We start from the raw sequence: 18514 nt of genomic DNA on the forward strand, positions 1-18514 counted from the left end.
AGGGCAACTTGTTTTCATTTTATTCTAAATTTCTGGTCATATATGTTTCCTAAATTAGATGGGAAACAGTGTCTGTATCTATCTACCTACCCATATACACATAAATACATGTGCAGAGGTTCTCATACACCCAGTGCTTCAGATACACGCACAGACTTTCAAAGGTTGCTGGTATTACTATGTATCCAAAGATGGATGAGTGAAAGTGTAGGTTAGGCTACACTGTAATTTGTAGTTGGCTTTAGTTTATAAAAACAAACACCTTAAAAATATTTAAAATACCCAAAATTGTCTCCAGTCATTTTCTCAGGTTTCCTAACCTCTTGTATCAAGTGGTTAGAGACCGAGTCCCAGTGGGCACAGGGATATGAGGGAGCCATCAGATCCCACGAGTGGCTCACAGGATGCAGCAGGTCGAGGACTTGGGTGCTGGGCCACCATTGCAGATTTCTGTGCCTCCTGCAAGAGAAGACACAGTACGGGTTAGTGGGAGCTGTGTGAGTCCCAGCCAGGCTCCTGGTCGGCTCGTGTGTCCTCTACCAGCCCTGCAGGAGAAAGGGCAGAGCCAGGCATCTATGGTCAGCCTAAGCCGATTAACAGGGGCTTGGCCTTTTTTATCTTAGCCCTTGGTGGCACTTCAGCCCTGGCCTCCCACAACCCTGAAACTGCCTTATTTATGTTGATTCCCTCCCCATCCGAGGAATTGCAGGGAACAGCAAAAAAAAAAAAAAAGTCCTGGCATTGAGGTGGCCAAGTGGAAACCAGGGGACACTGTCACGGGTGCCAGTCTGGGGTGCGCTGAGCTGCTCCAGTGCAGCCACACTCCCACAGCGTAGCACGAGCAGGTAAACACACACTCGACACAGCGCAGGGAGATGTTATGAGCACTCGATTCCTCGCTCTTATTTTCCCCTGTGTGTGTAGTATAGATAGATTTTCTGAATTACTTGGGAGGGAACTGTTCTTTGAACAAAATATCTGTTAAGAGTTCATGATATTTTAGTAGGACTTTCTCCTGTTCATAAAGGAATGAACACTCAATTATTACTTCCTTGGAGAAGATGAGATAGTTTTCTGGCGAGGACCAAGAGGAAGTCCTTTCCATCCAGGCTTAGGAGCTGCTCTATCGGCAGGCCCATTCCGTGGACGGGCCTCCCCCTGTGGCTGCCTCTGCAGTGAGGAACCCAGGGGCGTTAACCGCAGGGCTGTCTGAAGTCTGCCTTTTCTCCAAATTCAGTCCTGTTGTCTGATTGTCTCTTCACACACTCTGACTATGGATTAGCTAAGGGCCCAACCCGCCATCTGCATCCTGAGTCACATGGACCCAGACCTTTCTTGGCTGCTGTCTTCTCCTCCTGCTTCTTCTTCTCCTCCTCCAGGGCCTTCACTTTCTCCTCATATTCATCAGCCAGGGCCTTCCATTCTTTCCTGTTGTTCTGCAGTCGCTCTAACATGGGCAGGATCTCCTCGTGAAAGCGGGAGAACTCCTAGAGAGGGAACCGAGATGTTGGGCGGCCCCTCCCGATTGCTCCTGGGCAGATGGGATGGGTCATGTCCCCATGCCTCAGCCCTTGGTTTGCGCTGAGGAGAACCCTGAGGGGCCTGCCTGGCGGAGGAGGAAGGGCCACTGAAATGCCACTTCCCAGCAGAGCTGTGAAAAAGGAGAAGGCGTCTGCGTTCTTGAAATCAGAATGGGAGCTGCGGGTGTAAATGCTTATGACACATGCAGTTGTAGTGGGGCAAGGATCCCAAGAATAGAGTAGAAAATGTCAGTTACAAGGGACAGGGGCAGACATGCAAGTCCTGTGCTACTGTCTCATACATGCACCACACACAAGCACACACCACACACAATACACACACATCACACATGCACATGGACACACAAGCTGTGCGTGTGTGGGTGCAGTTGGGGAAGGGATACCACAGTGGGGCTGTGACCTGTGATGTTGGGACTGCAGTGCATATCCTGGTCCTGCTCCCCACCCCCACCCTGGCACTTCAGCTGTGGAGGCAGGAAAAGCGGCTCGAGTTTCAGTGAAGGGAAGTATGGTGACATGGGGGCCAAGATGTGGGTGGGAATGGTCCAGTCAGGGATGACGTCACTCAGAACCAGAGAGCATCCTCCTCAGAATATGGGGTTTGCCCTGCAGCCTCTTAGATGGGCATGCTGGCGTCATTGGGAAGGGGCTGGGCAGTCACATTTCCCATGTCCTTGGCCAGTCCCCTGAGCTGTGACATCACAGCTCCATGTCTTTGGTGTCCAATTGTTGCCTGTCAGTTATGCAACAAGTGTTTGCTGGGTGCAGCACACTCAGCTCTGAGGGGACCCACCCCTGTTCTCCAGGGTTCACAGACGCCAGCAAATGAGGCCACAGATGCACTGTGGTCAGGGCTCCGAGAACAATGTTCAGGCCCTGGGAGGTGCCCAGGTGGGTTTTGGGGAAGGGACATTTGAGGCAAGACCTTGAGGTGACTGAGAGGACATCAAAAGGGAGAACGCCTGGCGAGAGCTGAGGAGCTGGCCAGGCGAGGTGAAGGTGGGAGGGATTCAGTTGGGCTGATACTGAAGATTTCGGATTTTAAGTGAAGAGGTGAGGAGGGTGGCACTGAGCGATTGGTGGCCCCACAAAGGCCTTGTCCTCTTGGAGCCGCTGGCCCTGTGCCGCCCACTCACCTTGTACACGAAGGTGCACACGAAGTCGATGAAGCCAACCTGCAGCTTGGGGAGCTCGGCCGCCTTGTTCCGGTCCATCATCGGCTTTGGGGGGAAAGGGACACAGTGCAGGGCTGGGGGCAGTTCTGCTAGACACGTCCTCAAGCACCAGGATAGCCCCACCCCACTCAGATGAACATCTTCACCAAGACACACTGGAAGGAGCTGGACCCTCTGGCCCCAGGGCCCAGCCTGCCTGACAGACGCTGGCCCTAGGAAGGGGAAAGCCAGGAGGCCCCATGCCTTTTTGAGCCATCAGACCCTAGACACTCCTGTCAGCGTCCACAGTGCTGGCTTGTCCTACGTCACCCATTGTCCAGGAGAACTGCCCTTCCCTCCATCTCCCCGGGAGCTCTCCATGGTGCTGAGCCAAGACCCGCAGTTCCCGGAGGGGAACCCCAGGCAAGCTTCGAGGAGCTGTCCTTGGTGTTCACACACTCCGGACCCACCAAGCTGCTTCCTGTCAGTCTCTTCTTCACAGCTACCCCTGGTCTGGAGCTTGGCATGGTGAGGGTGAGCTCAGGAAGGGTCCTAGAGGACCGGCCCAGAGGGGACAACCAGCTACTTGTCCTTCCCCCAGGAGACTTTGCTAGTTGGTCAGCACACCCTTTCCTGCCACCTGTACCTGGCCCAAGGCCTTCTCAAGCCTGTTCTCAGATAGCTGTTCACTGACTGGAGTTGATTTGTGAGACAAACCCTCTTTCCACCCCTTTCACATTGTTGTTAGATACCACTATGCTGTCCTTCTCCCTTTGGTTCCTATGCAGGTGACATTGTGGTTGAGCAGCATATTCCTGACTCCACAGTGGTGACCCATAGACACCAGCATAATCCATCTACCATGGTATGGGCCCCTGGACTCTAGCCCCTGGCTCTCTCACCCAGCACTTTCTCATGGGTTCACTGCAGAACTGTCTGGGCTAATGGAGCCTCTAAGTTATAAGCCACATCTTGGTTCTGCCAGTTTCTATCTCTACATGGGCATTACAGCTTTACTCATATCCTCAGCCACCTAAATTTATATGACCCACATAGTGAGATCAAGGCCCTAGGACCTCAGGAGGCTCAGGGTTCCCCTGTCTGCACCAAGCCAGGACTGAGGCTCTCAAGGGCCACAATGGGGACAGAGGGTTCTGGAAGCAACACTCACAATGGGCTGCTGATCCAAAACTGTCCTTTCTAAGTCACCTTGCTCCCAGAACTCAGCTGCTACCAGCAGAGCGACCTGGAGGTACAGAAAAGGCAGTCATCCCACGGAGTTCAGCACTTGATCAGAAATTGTCCTGAGAACCTGCCAGGAGGCTCCAGGCCCTTGGGCTCCTCCACCCTGGACCCTCTGGGAGCCCGGCTGTGTGGGCTGGCCCAACCCATGGCTAGCGCAGAGGCCCCTTCCACAATGGCAGCCATTGATGACCAGCCCCAGAGCAGGGCAGTGCCCTCAACACTGCTTGCAAACCAGGGGTCTGACCCCATGTCAGGCTCCCCCTAGGTGCAGTCCCATGAAGGAGGGAGGTCGCGCCCCACGTGACTTCTGACCTTGCTCTGGACTTCCCAGGGCTTGGTGATGGCAGACAGGTCACACGCCGTCATCATCATGGCCCTGTGAGCAGATGGAGCTACAAGAAGGCCCAGATTGGCCTCCCTCCCTCTCCACCCCGGTTCCTTCCTGCCTGCGTGGCCTGGTGACCATGGGGCAGAGGTCCAAGCCCCGTGTCCTTCCAGAAGTGATCAGCCAGGGCACACCCTCTCCACCTCTGCCTCCTGTCCCCTCCCCCTTGCGCCACAAACTGATGTCAGCAAGTATTTATCTGGTGCCTTTTAAGTGCCTGGTTCACACACACACACTTCCTTATCAGATTCCTGGGACAGGCCTGAGGGAGAAGCTGAATCTTCACCTTGCAGATGAAGGAACGAAGGCTCCTAAAGTGAGTCAACTTTTGCCAAAGTCCACAAATTAAGGAGCTGGCCTGTCTGACCCCAAATCTCAGTGTTTCCCTGAAAATAAGGACCGAGATGGAGCATCTGTTTTGAGGCCTCGAGGCCAGCAAGAGAGGTGTTGTTCTTACTAAAGAACGTGAGGGGACCTTTGGTGTCTGGGTCCTGTAGGAGGTTTGCAGGAGTAACCAGCTGCCCCTCCCCCGACTGCTCACATGACTATCTCCTTCCGCGTTGTCTCCAGGGACAGGTACTCCGTCCAGCTCTTCCTGTCCTCGTAGTTCTTAGACTCGTCCACTATCTTCTGGAACATGGTCCTTTTCCTGAACCCCAAGAACAAGTGGAGAGAGTCGACCTCACCCCGTCACCCCAGGCAGGACACCCGCCCGCACGCGTGTTCCCGACCCCCCACCCCCACCCTTCCAGCAGAGGAACCAGACAGAGTCCTGGCCGCCTGGGGCCGCAGGAGTTTTCCTGGCAGCCCCGGCCCTGGAGGGGGTCCCGCGGGGCGGAGCCCACTTGAAGTAGAGAGCCAGGTCTGTGGCGATGATGGCGATGTCCATGAGGTGGATCACGTGCTCGTGCTGCCTCCGGTTCAGGTTTTGGTAGATGTTCAGGCTCTGCGGGAGGGGTGTGGTCTCAGGACGGTCCTGGGACCGTCTTCCAAACCCAGGGTGCGGGCGTTGCTGGCCGACTTCTACTCGTGGGTCCTGAGCACCAGACCTAGGTGACCTCCTACTGGACAGAGCCCACCCACCGCGTGAGAGACTTCCGAACGCGAATCTCATGCTGCGCTGGAGCTGGGCCTGCACCCCTCTCCGGCCTACGGGCCTCTGGCGCTCGGTCGGAACTCCTGTCCGGCGAGGAGGCCGCGGGGCGCTGGCCGCTGCCCAGGGTGCGCGCTGCAGTCATCCGCCGGGAGATGCCACCCTGAGTAATGCGGGGACACGAACCTCCTCCGCCAGCAGGAACTTCCCGAACTCCAGGTGATGTCGTTCCAGAATCGAGGAGCCGTGCAGCTTGGCTAAGGGGTTCTGGGACCTGTCACAGGTTCATGAAGAAACAAGCAGGGGTCAGAAGCCTCCAACGTGGCCGAGAGAGGGTGCCCTGTGGGCGCTGCAGCCCCTCCGAGAGTCCCGCGTCCCCAGCCTGGCTGCACCGAGGCCTCTCCTCAGCCCCTCCCCAACACACCCCTGTGCCACCTACTTCATCTGGTACAAGTTATTGGTGCCGCGGTGGTCAATGTCGTGGCACAAGCCGGCCGTCACCATGGCGAAGGCCTCCAGGTCTGTGTAGTAGCTCTTCAGTTTCCCCGTCTGCGGAGACAGAGGCCCATGTTCCTGACACCTGGCCAGCACCCTCGCCCACCCTCCTGTGGCTGCTCCATGGGGTAGACGTGGGGGCTCGGCCTCACCCAATGCCCCTCACAACCCTCCACTGCTTTCTTGCGTGGGCGGGCGCAACCACTGCTCTGCCCTGGAAGGCCCCACGTCCTACACGAGGAGCCCCCACCTCTAGCACCCTGGGCCTGTCCTTGGAACAAGGAGGTTTTCACAACCCTGGGTGGGTGGATGTGGTTCGTGTGTATGTGTGTGTGTGGGGGGACCTGCCACCCATCCTGGCTCCGGGGCGCTGTGCCCCCACCCGCCCACGCACCATGAGCAGTGTGAACATGGTCTGGGCCACGTTGAAGCCGTGGCGCCAGTTGTGGTAGGTGATCCTCCGGTACCCTTTGCTCACGGAGAACAGGAACCTCACCAGGGCCTGCAGAGGTCGAGACGTGAGTCCCGCCAACACGTTAGTTGAAGGTCACCCCACATTCAGTCTCCTCAGCTCCCTGGACAAGCCTCCCCCCATCTGCCCAGTGGATGAGGGCTACCGCAGTCTGACGAGTTAATGCTCAGCTCAGAAGGGCTCCAGCTTTCCTGGGGACTTCTGGAGTCTCCATTCTATTTCTTTTTATTGGGAAGAGGACTATTCTATTTATTGGGAAGAGGACTCCAGCCAGGGGGTTGGGGTATTTTAGAATAAAAGGTCCACAGAAAGCATAGGTATTTGAGTGGAGCAAGATTTGTGGGCCCCTGGTACAGGTGAGGAGAAATAAGATGGAGGCTAAAGGTCCAGAGAGGGATGGGGGACCGGGAGGTGAAGGGCAGTTATCTCTGGACAGCAGAATGTAGGCCCAGGCGAGCCTTTTAGTGTTCTGTGATTTTCAGGGCCAGAAAATTATTGAAAATAATTTTGTTTCTGTTAATATTTTCTATATGTTTTTTCTTTTGGGTTTTTCCTTAGTATTTGATCAGATGTCTCCTGAAAATGCCACCTGCAGCCCTGATGTAGAGGCATGAGGAAAGATGGTCCTCTTATGTGGGTGGTGGGGAGCAGATGCTCTGGGTGTGAAGGAGAAAGCGCAGGACAGTAACAGAGCTTTGGCAGCGTGGGGCCACCACCCCCACACCAGGTGTTGGCAAGGGCCTGCATTCCGGCTGAAAGGATGGCATGTCCTCACAGGTGATGGGCTGCTTCTGTTCCCTCTCTGCCCAGCCGAACCCCCACTATTGCCCAGTGATGTATTCAATGATCAAATTGCCTGGAACTCCTCCTATTTAGCAAATGTTCTGTCCGGTCATCCAGCCATCTGTCCATCATGCAGTCCTTCCTTCCAGGCAATTCCAACTATTCACTGCCCGTGTGACCGGCCTGCGCTGTCCGTTCTGTAATGAACACGCCGGCCCCAAACTTCCTGCAGAACCTGGGACCGTGACCACGTGTCTCCCACCTCTGGTGGCTCTGGGAAACCTGACTATGTCCCCATACTGCAAGGGGAAGCTGGGACCCCTGACCAGGCCCCTCCATACTTCCTGGGGGACCTGGGACCCCCTCCAGGCCCTTCCACCTCTCAGGGGATCTGAGACCCCTGGTTGTGTCCCTCCGCCTCCTGACCACGACCCTCACCTCTTGGGGGAATCTGAGGCCCCTGGTTGTGTCCCTCCACCTCCTGACCACGACCCTCACCTCTTGAGGGATCTGGAACTTCCGGACCACGCCCAGCTCGTAGTACATCTGGATCCCACATTTGACCAACTCCAGCTCTGTACACTCCAGGTCGGAGAAGTGGAACTCGTAGATGTCAAACTTGGTGGGCCCCGGCAGTATTTCCTTCTGTGGGAAGGAATGTGGGGCTGAGAGAGGCAGGCCCACCAGGCCCCCTGGCTCCTCGTCTCTTCTCCTCCCACGACCCTCCGGGGACGCCTGCCTCCAGGTCGCTCTGGCCTGTAGCCTGGAACACGGATTCCCTGATGGCTCAGCCCCTTTCCTCCCCTTTCCTTACACCTGCGGCCCAACAACAAGAACCTGCCCAACTGGCCAGACACAGTGATGTTGTCAAGAAAACAAATGCAAAGATGTGCATGTACACGACAGCAGCCGACATCACAGGACAACACTGCGCTTAAGCACACTTAGCGTCCTGGGAATAAAGACATCTGCCCCCCACCCTCAGGCCCTTTCAGCCTCCGCCTCTGGGTGGGGGTCAGATTCTGACCAATATTTTCCCCAGCTCCTCTTCCTCACAGTCGGCCGGCTCCTTCCCCAGGCGTTCTCTTGTTGGCTGACAGAGAAAATAGATGTGTTATGAGACAGTGTTATCTATAGATTCTATACCCTTGTGTAGGCTCACATTCCTGTGTATCCCTGCCTCTCTCCTGACTATTGGAGTCCTCACAGCACAGCCAGGAAGGTGCTGGTCACCCCCTGCTTACAGCCAAGGAGACTGGACACCAGGAAGGGACCCGCTGTGGGCGGTGCAGAACGTGTGGGACTCCAGGATGGGCCACAGCTCCTGGGTGCATGTGTCCCCACGGGGCAGGGAGGAGCCCAGGAGGGATGGGGGCAGTACCAGGACCAGCTGGATCTCGTCCTTGTCGCATTTCACGTGGTACAGAACCATGTCCTGGGCGATGTCCTTGCGGTTTTCCAACTTGTTCATCTTGTCATAGGTGTCAGTGTTCAGCACTGACCAGCCAAGGAACTGTGTGAGGGACTGCAGACAGAGCAGTGTGTCACCCAACTGAAGAGTATCCGCTATCCGGGTGTTCAGGCTCCCAGTGCCATGAGTGCGTCTAACAGGGCAAGCGGGGTACCCACCAGAGACCCCCTGGCTCCAGGATGGGGCCTCATACTCCGCCTGGTCCCCACCCTCCTCGGACCCAGTGCTGGGTCAGGGGGTGAGAGCAGGTGGGGTGTCCGGTGCTGTCACACAAGCATCACGGTCAGAGCAGCACCAGGGACAGGTGTTTACCTCCATGAGGACTTCGTCCTGTTCATCAAAAGGCTTCCCATCTTTCCTGTTGTAAAATGTGGCAACCCCCACAATCTCTTCCTTCTTGTTGACGATGGGCATGGACAGGACATTTTTGATGACCCAGCCAGAGTCATCCAGGGGGCCTTCCTGCGGGGACAGGAGTCCAGAGGTGACCGCTGCTCGGGGTTTGGCCCTGGCCTCTCAAACTGCAGTGTCTTGGTCATTGCTCCTCTGGAGTCTGTTCAGTCCCCTCCTCTGCCCGCATAAAAACTGTCCGTCCATGTTCGGGTTGTGCCCTGTGCCACAGGGGCAGCGTGCATTGTCCCAGCATCGGTCAAACAAGGTCCCACTTACAAGGCTCTCGTGCCCCACAATCATGCAGCTAGTTTTACCTCAATGCTGCTGGTGCCTGGCCAGTGAAATATGGACATATTTCATATAAAGGCTCCTGGAGGAGCCTCAGCCTCTTCCAGAAAAGAGCCTTGGTCATGTGTGCCCGGGGGAAGACACGGGAAGGAGCCCTGAACCCTTGTTGGGTTCAGCCGTACCCAGCTAACCCACAGACACACGAGCCTGGGATATGTGTTTGCTGTTGTCACTGAGACTTTGAGGTTGTTAAGTAGCAAAAAAACAATTTAGACCATCATTTCTGAATCACACTGTCTTCTTTCCTAAGTGCAATGCATTTTTCTCTTAACAAATAGGTACCTGAAATTTGAACATTTCATCAGCAGGGGCATTCATAATGTTGCAGATCTGAAAGGAGCAGAAAGCAATTTCAGCTGAAGCAGCCAAATAGACAGTATGATTCTGAAAACACTGTTCACCCTGGGGGGTTTCTACATGGGCAAAGCCAAGAGCAAGGAGCTGGCAGAGACACACAGGCTGGTGGGAAGGCCGGGGTGCAAGGGCAGGGCCGCAGGGAACTCACAAAGCCACTTTCTGCCACGTAGGTTGGAAGGCCACTGGCCAAGGCCCAGTGATCAGCCGGGGGTGTGCTGGGGAGAGAAGCAGAGGCTCAGATGGACCAGACACCAGGGTTGTGAAGGGTGTGTGTGTCTGTGATTGTGGTGCAGTGTGTGTGTTCACACTTGTTCCATTCCCTGAGCTCTGGGTGGAACAGGGATTTTGGGGTGGTGGGGTGGGGCAGGGGAAGTAGGGGAGGTCCTAGGGAAGGGAGGAGAGGGGCTGGGACATCCTAGGGAAGGGAGGAGGGGGCTGGGACATCTGTTTTGCCTCAGTCCTCCTTCTCTGCCTAAGCTGAGGCCCTTGGTCCTTTGGAACCTCTTCCCCTACAGGGGCCACATCCCAGACTCTGGAACTGAGTGTTGGTCACCTGCTCTGTGGGCCTGGCCCTGATTTAGGAACCCCAGGTCCCCTGTGTGGGACCTGCTGGCTAAGGGCCTGACAGGTGGGGCCTGGGACCACATGGCCAGGTGGCTGTAGGGCTGGGACCCAGTCTCTCTGGGGTGGGGTCCTGTCCTGAGCTCCACCAGGCTGTACTGCTCACTGAGCCGATTGTCCCCTCCTGTCCCATCGCAGCTAGGTATACAAAATCGGCGCTTCCGTTCCAGGATCTCCACCTGCCCAGGGTGGCTGGGCAAGCCACGATGAGACCTTGAGGTCCTCCAAGGTTACTTGCTGCTGACCGGGCCACCTGAACAGGTCTCCTGACCCCCTGGACATCCACCGCTGATGTTCATGGTGCCTCTGGCCATCACCACCCTCCTCTCCCCCTGTTCACTTTCTCCCAGGTCAGTGAGTCAGCCGCTCTCCCCACCCTTCAGTGTGGCGCCCTCTACTGTCCACAGGCACTTACGGGATGACCTTGATGTCTTCCTTGCCATGGAGGATGTAGTCAATGACTTTGTAGAAGATGATTTCCTGAGAAACAAACCACAGTAGTAATGAGGGACTCCCGGGCCAGCACCTTGATGGGAACCTCTGGGAGATGAGGTGTCTGTTCCTGGCTCCACACTCCCCTCCCCACCCCCACAGCCCACCCCCACCCCCGCTCCCTCTCCACTCCTGGGTTGGGCTGGGACAGGCCCTTCCTGCCCTGAAGTTGGATCTGGGGAAACCGGGGTGTGCAAGCTGCTCCCTCCCTGACTCACACGGCCATCAGGTGTGCGTGGGCCTGAGTATGGCTGGGCTTCTCCCATCAGAACAGGCCACACGTCAAAGAATTCCTAGGCAGAGAGGAGAGGGCGTCAGTGAGTCAGCACCCAGCGCGACCAGGCTGGCCAAGGGCCCCGGAGGAGCGGAGGTCTCACCTTCTCCTTGGTCATGTCCAGGAGGCCCACTGAGTATCGGTCACAGTTCAGATAGGCCCGCACGGTGTAGAAGGCCTTGTGGAACTGCCTTTCAATGTCTGTCAGCTCCTCAAACACCTTGTTGGCTGACCAGAGCAGCACCTACGGGAGTGGCGCACTGTGGGCTGTGTTCACACCCACACACCTGTTTGGCTGCAGCAGCACCCGGGCATAAAGTCTTATACCTGAGACACACACATGCACACACATCTGCCCACAGAACCCAGCAGGTCACTAACCCACGTGCCCCTCCCAATGGTGTTTCTAAAGAGCGCCCCCACCGAGGGCTGTATCCACGCACCTGACCCTGCAGCCCTGGGAACCTCCTGCAAGGTGAGGCCTCTGGGCTTTGGCCACTTGCCTGCCCTTCAGTGCCTGGTGCTGGCCTCATGTTGGCTTAGTGAGTGAGTGTGGCTGAAAATTGGAATCGATTGAAAAGCTGGAAAGGCAAAGACCTGACCAGCCAGCCTCCATAATCAGATTCTGCGTAGCGGGGCTTTGAGAATATGAGCTCATTGTTTCCTGGATGTCAGACCCTTCTGTGGTCTCAGCAAAAAGAGTTGAGAGTAACGATATATTGACACGCCCCTTGAGGCCCTGGCCTGACCGTGCCCTGGACATCCACCCCCGCAGACCCCAGGCTGCTGTCCAGGGCTGATGGCTCAGACTAGTTCCGTGGGGCTCCCCTCCCCATTTTCTTCATTTCCTTAGCTGGTGCCCAAAGGCAGGTCACCTCCAGGCCCCGCCTTGCCACCCCCTCCGCACCCATCTTCTGGCCTGTGAGAGCACTGCATGGTGCTGGGCCCCTCCTCCTCAAAGAATGTCTCTTGTGTAGCTCCCTTCCTGTCAGCCCCTCTCAGGGCCCTCTGCAGCTCCCGGTTGTCAGAGGAGGAGCCAACTCTGGAAACCCCACTTACCCTGGAGTCCTCTCGACAGGAGGCAGCCCACTGCCCGTGTAGCCACAGTGTTCCCAGTGGTGTGGCCCTATCCCCCATCTGCCTACCGGTCTCCACTGGTGGACAAGGCTTTCCGGGTGGCATGGCCCCAACTCTGCTGTGCCCACCTCTCTCATTTCCCTGCGTCCTCAGTGCTCACATTGAGCAAGCACAGGGCCTTTGCATAGGCTCTGTCTTCTGCCTTAACAGCCCTCAGCCCAGGCTGGCGTCTTAGCCCAACGTCATCTCTGGAAGGCCCTCCTCCAGCCCCCGTGGAGCGAGATTCTCTACAGCACCCGTTTTTGTCCCCAACCTCAGGATGTACACAGTCTCAGTGTTTCTTCACTTGACCACAAGTTGTGAGGTCAGGCGAGAGCAGGCTGACTCCTGAATGTCCTAGAACTTCATCTTAGTGGCCTCACTCAAGGCCTGTGCCTTGTCCCTTTGTCAGTCACAGTGGTCCTGCCCAAATCTCCTCTCCTCTGTGGGTGGACCCTGAGCTGTTTCTGTCTTGACTGCTATAGATTATGTCTAGATGGGACCAAACCTCTCTGGAGAAGCCAGAAACTCAGATTCTTATGTAGAATCTCGACTTTATGGTAAACCTGCTAAATCCAACTAAAGCCTTTGTGTCCAGTGACACATGTTTTCCTTTGGGTGCAGCTCACCCCTGACCTGTGAGTCTTCAGTACTTGGACCCTCCACAGGGAATGGTGATTCCTCTGGACCCTGAGCCTGCTGTCATCAGCACACATGTCACGTGAACGGACCACCAGGAGTGTGGGTCAGCCACAGACTGCAGTGTTGCCCTTCCTGGTTTCATTAAGTGTGTTCTGGTTAATGGTCCCATAAAAAAGTTGGAGGATGGCCTGACCAGGCGGTGGCGCAGTGGATAGAGCATCGGACTGGGATGCGGAAGACCCAGGTTCGAGACCCTGAGGTCGCCAGCTTGAGTGAGGGCTCATCTGGTTTGAGCAAAAGCTCACCAGCTTGAGCCCAAGGTTGCTGGCTTGAGCAAGGGGTTACTTGGTCTGCTGAAGGCCCGCGGTCAAGGCACATATGAGAAGGCAATCAATTAACAATTAAGGTGTTGCATTGCACAAAGAAAAACTAATGATTGATGCTTTTCATCTCTTCGTTCCTGTCTGTCTGTCCCTGTCTATCCCTCTCTCTGACTCTCTCTCTGTCTCTGTAGAAAAAAAAAAGTTGGAGGATGTTGAGGGGTTACCTTGGGACCTTGAAAATGAGGGGTATCCAATTACATTTGGGAACAAACAACGCAGATAACAACACAGACCTCTAGAAGGCCCAACGTGATGCTCAGACCCCAAGAAGGAGGTGTCAGAACACCCAGAGGGTAGGCGGCAGACAAGAAAAATGAGCCCAGTGACTACCCAGTGGTCATCTCATGACAGCTAGTTGTTGAGTGTTCACAAATTCTGGGAGCCAGTTGTTAAACACTGCCGTTACTAAAGGTAATGACATACGTTTAAAAATTAAGAAAAGTTCATCAAAACTCTATGTATCTATTCATATAGGTAATCATACTCCATTACAATTACTCATCTTCTTTTAACAGGCCAAGAGCAAAATGATTTAACTGGAGCAGTTTAACAAAGCTAAACAACCCCAAATCAGACCAACTTTATGGAGCAAACTTGTCTACGTGGCCAACAGTGAGAAGATTTCCAGGTGGAGGTGAGAAGCCTCCCAAGCCTGGTGAATAGCATTGCAGCTCAAATGTAAATTTGCCTAAAATTGATATATATTTTTTTTCAGGGACAGAGAGAGAGTCAGAGAGAGGGATAGACAGATACAGACAGACTGGAACTGAGAGATGAGAAGCATCAATCATTAGTTTTTCGTTGCGCATTGCAACACCTTAATTGTTCATTGATTGCTTTCTCATACGTGCCTTGACCGGGGGCCTTCAGCAGACCGAGTAACCCCTTGCTCGAGCCAGTGACCTTGGGCTCAAGCTGGTGAGCTTTTGCTCAAACCAGATGAGCCCTCACTCAAGCTGGCGACCTCGGGGTCTCGAACCTGGGTCTTCTGTATCCCAGTCTGACGCTCTATCCACTGCGCCACCGCCCGGTCAGGCTAAAATTGATAATTTTAATAGAAATTTAAATGCCCATCTTAAATGGTACAGCCTTTAGCCATAGAATACAACCTTTATTAGTAAGTACAAAAAATGTCATAGTTGGCTTCAAAGAAGCCACCAATGAAGAAAGCATTGGAGCTCAACAATGCAATTATCTTAATTCCAATAATAAACATTAACTAGTAGTTTTACCTTGCACCATTCTATTATGTGAATTCCACCCAATGGGATCAGCATAAGATCACGAACTCTTCCTGGCAGCCATCACACCCCTGGTATTTGACCTCGAGATCATGCCCCTCGTCCCCTTTCCTGAGCATCCCACGCTAACAGCCTTAAAACCATCCTCACCAGACACCAGTCCTAACTTCTCCATTAGCCGTTCGTTTACCTATGAATGAACTCAAAAGGGGTAGAATGAACTGAATACTGATAATTAAAGGAAAACATGATTGTGACTCTTTAAATCATGATTAAATTCATAATTACCAAGTGTCTGGTCCACATTGCACTATAACAGCTTCTGCCGTGTCCCTGAGAGGCTTATTGATACACTGGTCATGCTGAATATTATCCTTAATATGCTTAGAGGAGATAATATTCTCAATAATCATAGCAGTAAGGGTAATCACCTGCATACCTAGCCTACCTTAGCTGGTATACCAGTTGTCTCACTAGTATCTACAGCCACTACCTCTCATAGTAGATAACATTTTTGGTGGTGACCACATATAAGCTCCCAATGTTCTCCAATGCTAAAATTATTCTTCTTCCAACTATTTGGTTAGTAGCAGTTACATGATTATGAAAAAATATTATACTCTGAATACATATTATACAAATATATAATATTCATATCAAAAGATACAAATACAGTTCTCACAGCTGTACCACCTAAAGTAGGGCGATGTTGTGTCACCGCCTAGCCTTCCGCAGGCACATGGGGCGGTGGCTATAGTGGACGTGGCAGGAAGCAGAGTCCGGAATCGCATGCTGCCTTCCACCCTCAATACTGTTCTGCCTAGAAACTCAAATTATGCACAAACTCATAGCTCAAAGCGTACACACAGTTCTCCCTGTGATGGAGCTAATATTGTTATTACTGCCCTCAGTCCCCTCTACATCCTAATTATAAGATAGCAGGGAAAGCACACACCAGGATAACCAGACAAAACCATCGTTTGCATGATAAAATACCTTCCTAACAATTGGTATTCTGCACCGCCTACTCCTCCCCAAACCCAAAATCATTTTGTGAGCTTTTTACTTGTGCATACAGTTTAACAGAAACATTTGATGTGACTCTAATGACAGAAAGTAAAAATTGTTATTAACCAAAAAAGTATGCAAAAGTTGCTAATTCATGCCTTCATGTATAATGGTATGGACTTTTCAAACTTTTAAAGGGTGGGAGGCTCCATTTGTGTTAGCAGATAAAATACTGGAAGAACTCCAAATAAAAGTAATAAACCTATTTGCCTCCTCAATAGTAATTTCACTACTTATATTAATTCTACCATCATACCAACCACATATAATATTTATAAAAGCAAGACTTATCCACATTACATAAAAATTATAATTTTATATGTCTTTATCACGACCATAATGCCAGAGTAATATTTATCCACTTTGCACCAGCTGGGTTCAATTCATATCTTTCTGAGTCCAAATATCAATTCGTATATGAATCCAAATATGATCTGTATAATTCTTACAGCAATTAAGTACGTGGGCCTGGCTGAGAGGAGGATGCACTCCTTGCTCATGAAATAAAAAGGGAGCCAGCAAACATGGGCACAAGGAGAGCCCCTCCCAACCCCATTCCCAAGGGAGGGGGCTTCATCTATCCAGGCCGGAAGTGTCAGCAGACACAGTATTTGAAGATCATGGCTAGAAATTCTCCAAATCTGATGAAAGACCTGACTATGAACACACAAGGAGCTCAACATAGTCCATTGAGGGTGAACTCAAAGCCACCCATCCCAAGGCACATAAAAGACAAGTACAGTCTCAAAAGCAGCCACAGAAAAGTGATTTGTGCACATACGAAGGAAACTCAATGAGCTTGTCAGCAGATTCCTCTTCACAAACTTTGGAGGTCAAAAGACAGTAGGCTGACATTCAATGTGCTGAAAAACATCTTTCAACCCAAAATCATATATATGGCAAACCTATCCTTCAAAAGTGAGGGAGAAATGAACACATTCCCAAATATACAAAACCTGAAGGAATTCGCTGCCACTAGAGCTTCCCTGAAATAAATACTCAGGAAGCCATGCAGACACGAACTCTAACCCACGTCTCAGTAAAAGTAAATGCACGTGCAATTCTAAAACCAAGCATTATTGTAACAATGAAAACTATGTTATAATAAACTGAAGAGGATGTAAATACATAGAAAGACTTAAAGTTAAATCTCAATACTGCCCTAGGCCATCTGGATAGGGATTGCAGATTTAGTGCAGTCCCTAGCAAGAGCTCAGTGATGTTTTGCAGATGCAGAAAAGACCATCCTAAAAGTTATGTGGTATCTCAACAGACCCTGAATAGGCAACACAGTCTAGAAAAAGAACAAGTGTAGAGAACTCACACTCCTGATTTGGAAACATTTTACAAACCTACATTAATCAAAACAGTGTGGTACCAGCATAAAGACAAAATTATAGCTCAATGGTCTAGAACAGAGAGTCTGAAAATAAATCCTTGAATATATGGTCAAATGATTTTTGACAATAGTGTCAAGACCATTCAATGAGGAAAAAACAATCTTTCAACAAATGGTGCTAGAAAACTGGATACCCACATGTAAAAGAATGAACTGGGAGTCTTACCTCACACCATGTGCAAAACTTAAGCAAAATGGATCAAAAAATTAACTGTAATGTCTACAACTATAAGACTCGTAGAAGAAAGCATACAACAAATTCATCATGACATTGGATTTGGCAATGACTTTTTGCATAGGACACCAACAAAAAAACATGCAACAAAAAAAATAGTCTTCCTGAAAATCATAAACTTTTGCGCACCAAAGGATACTATGACAACCCAAGGATGAGACAAAATATTTGTAAATAACATATTTAATAGAGAATTAATATTCAAATAGAGAGAACTCCTAGAATTCAACTAACAGATTAAAAGTCAGCAAACACCTTGAACAGACACGTCTCCAACAAAAGGGTACCGGTAGTCAATAAGCACGTGAAAAGATGTTCAACATCACTGATGATTAGGAGACTGAAAATCACAAGTACAGGCCCTGGCCGGTTGGCTCAGCGGTAGAGCGTCGGCCTGGCGTGCGGGGGACGGACCCGGGTTCGATTCCCGGCCAGGGCACATAGGAGAGGCGCCCATTTGCTTCTCCACCCCTCCACCCCTCCTTCCTCTCTGTCTCTCTCTTCCCCTCCCGCAGCCAAGGCTCCATTGGAGCAAAGATGACCCGGGCGCTGGGGATGGCTCCTTGGCCTCTGCCCCAGGCGCTAGAATGGCTCTGGTCGCGGCAGAGCGACGCCCCGGAGGGGCAGAGCATCGCCCCCTGGTGGGCAAAGCTTCGCCCCTGGTGGGCGTGCCGGGCCCCCTGGTGGGCAGAGCGTCGCCCCTGGTGGGCGTGCCGGGTGGATCCCGGTCGGGCGCATGCAGGAGTCTGTCTGTCTCTCCCGTTTCCAGCTTCAGAAAAATACAAAAAAAAAAATAAAAAAATCACAAGTACAATATTTGTCTTCACACCATTAGGACAGTTTCCATTCTAAAAAAGAAATACAGAAAATGACGAGTGTTTCTGACGATGTGCGGACATTGGAAGCCTGCGCACTAACGGTGAGAATGGGAAACACACAGCCGTGGGGGAAAACGGCATGGCTACTCCTCAAAAATGAACACAACCAGATGTGAAAAGTCTGGACATTGAAAGTGGTCCTCGTTGCTCATGTGAATGTGCTTACTACCATTGAACTGTAAACTTAAATATGGTGAACAAATTAAATTTTACGTTACATGTTTTATACTACAATAAAACTATTGGGGAAAAAGTGGAGAGATGGAGAACTAGGTACTATTATACACAATTAAAGGAAAGTGGAGTAGCTATGTTAATGTTAGACAAAGCAGACTTCAGAAGAAGGAATTATCAGGGGTGCCGAGGGCTGTCACACAATGATTAAAGGAGTCATTTCTCCAAGAGGACATCACAACTCTTAATGTGTG

At 52.1% G+C, this 18514-nt stretch overlaps 1 protein-coding gene across 1 annotated transcript in view; it reads right to left on the minus strand.

Annotated features, from left to right (window-relative positions):
* Nucleotides 1–225: 225 nt before the first annotated feature.
* Nucleotides 226–18514, minus strand: part of PDE6B (phosphodiesterase 6B) — a 28015-nt gene continuing 9726 nt past the window's right edge. The window contains exons 4-22 of the mRNA XM_066280987.1: nucleotides 11228–11368; nucleotides 11069–11143; nucleotides 10774–10838; nucleotides 9886–9952; nucleotides 9663–9710; nucleotides 8952–9101; nucleotides 8550–8693; nucleotides 8196–8261; nucleotides 7667–7813; nucleotides 6308–6415; nucleotides 5858–5967; nucleotides 5605–5692; nucleotides 5171–5271; nucleotides 4867–4974; nucleotides 4253–4316; nucleotides 3867–3941; nucleotides 2678–2761; nucleotides 1331–1487; nucleotides 226–459 (exon numbers count right to left, since the gene is read on the minus strand). Coding sequence (XP_066137084.1) covers nucleotides 398–459; nucleotides 1331–1487; nucleotides 2678–2761; nucleotides 3867–3941; nucleotides 4253–4316; nucleotides 4867–4974; nucleotides 5171–5271; nucleotides 5605–5692; nucleotides 5858–5967; nucleotides 6308–6415; nucleotides 7667–7813; nucleotides 8196–8261; nucleotides 8550–8693; nucleotides 8952–9101; nucleotides 9663–9710; nucleotides 9886–9952; nucleotides 10774–10838; nucleotides 11069–11143; nucleotides 11228–11368 — 1860 coding nt within the window. The 3' untranslated portion in view covers nucleotides 226–397. The remainder of the gene's footprint in view (nucleotides 460–1330; nucleotides 1488–2677; nucleotides 2762–3866; nucleotides 3942–4252; nucleotides 4317–4866; nucleotides 4975–5170; nucleotides 5272–5604; nucleotides 5693–5857; nucleotides 5968–6307; nucleotides 6416–7666; nucleotides 7814–8195; nucleotides 8262–8549; nucleotides 8694–8951; nucleotides 9102–9662; nucleotides 9711–9885; nucleotides 9953–10773; nucleotides 10839–11068; nucleotides 11144–11227; nucleotides 11369–18514) is intronic.

Source organism: Saccopteryx bilineata, chromosome 5 (genome assembly GCF_036850765.1).
Source record: "Saccopteryx bilineata isolate mSacBil1 chromosome 5, mSacBil1_pri_phased_curated, whole genome shotgun sequence".
Lineage (NCBI taxonomy): Eukaryota > Metazoa > Chordata > Mammalia > Chiroptera > Emballonuridae > Saccopteryx > Saccopteryx bilineata.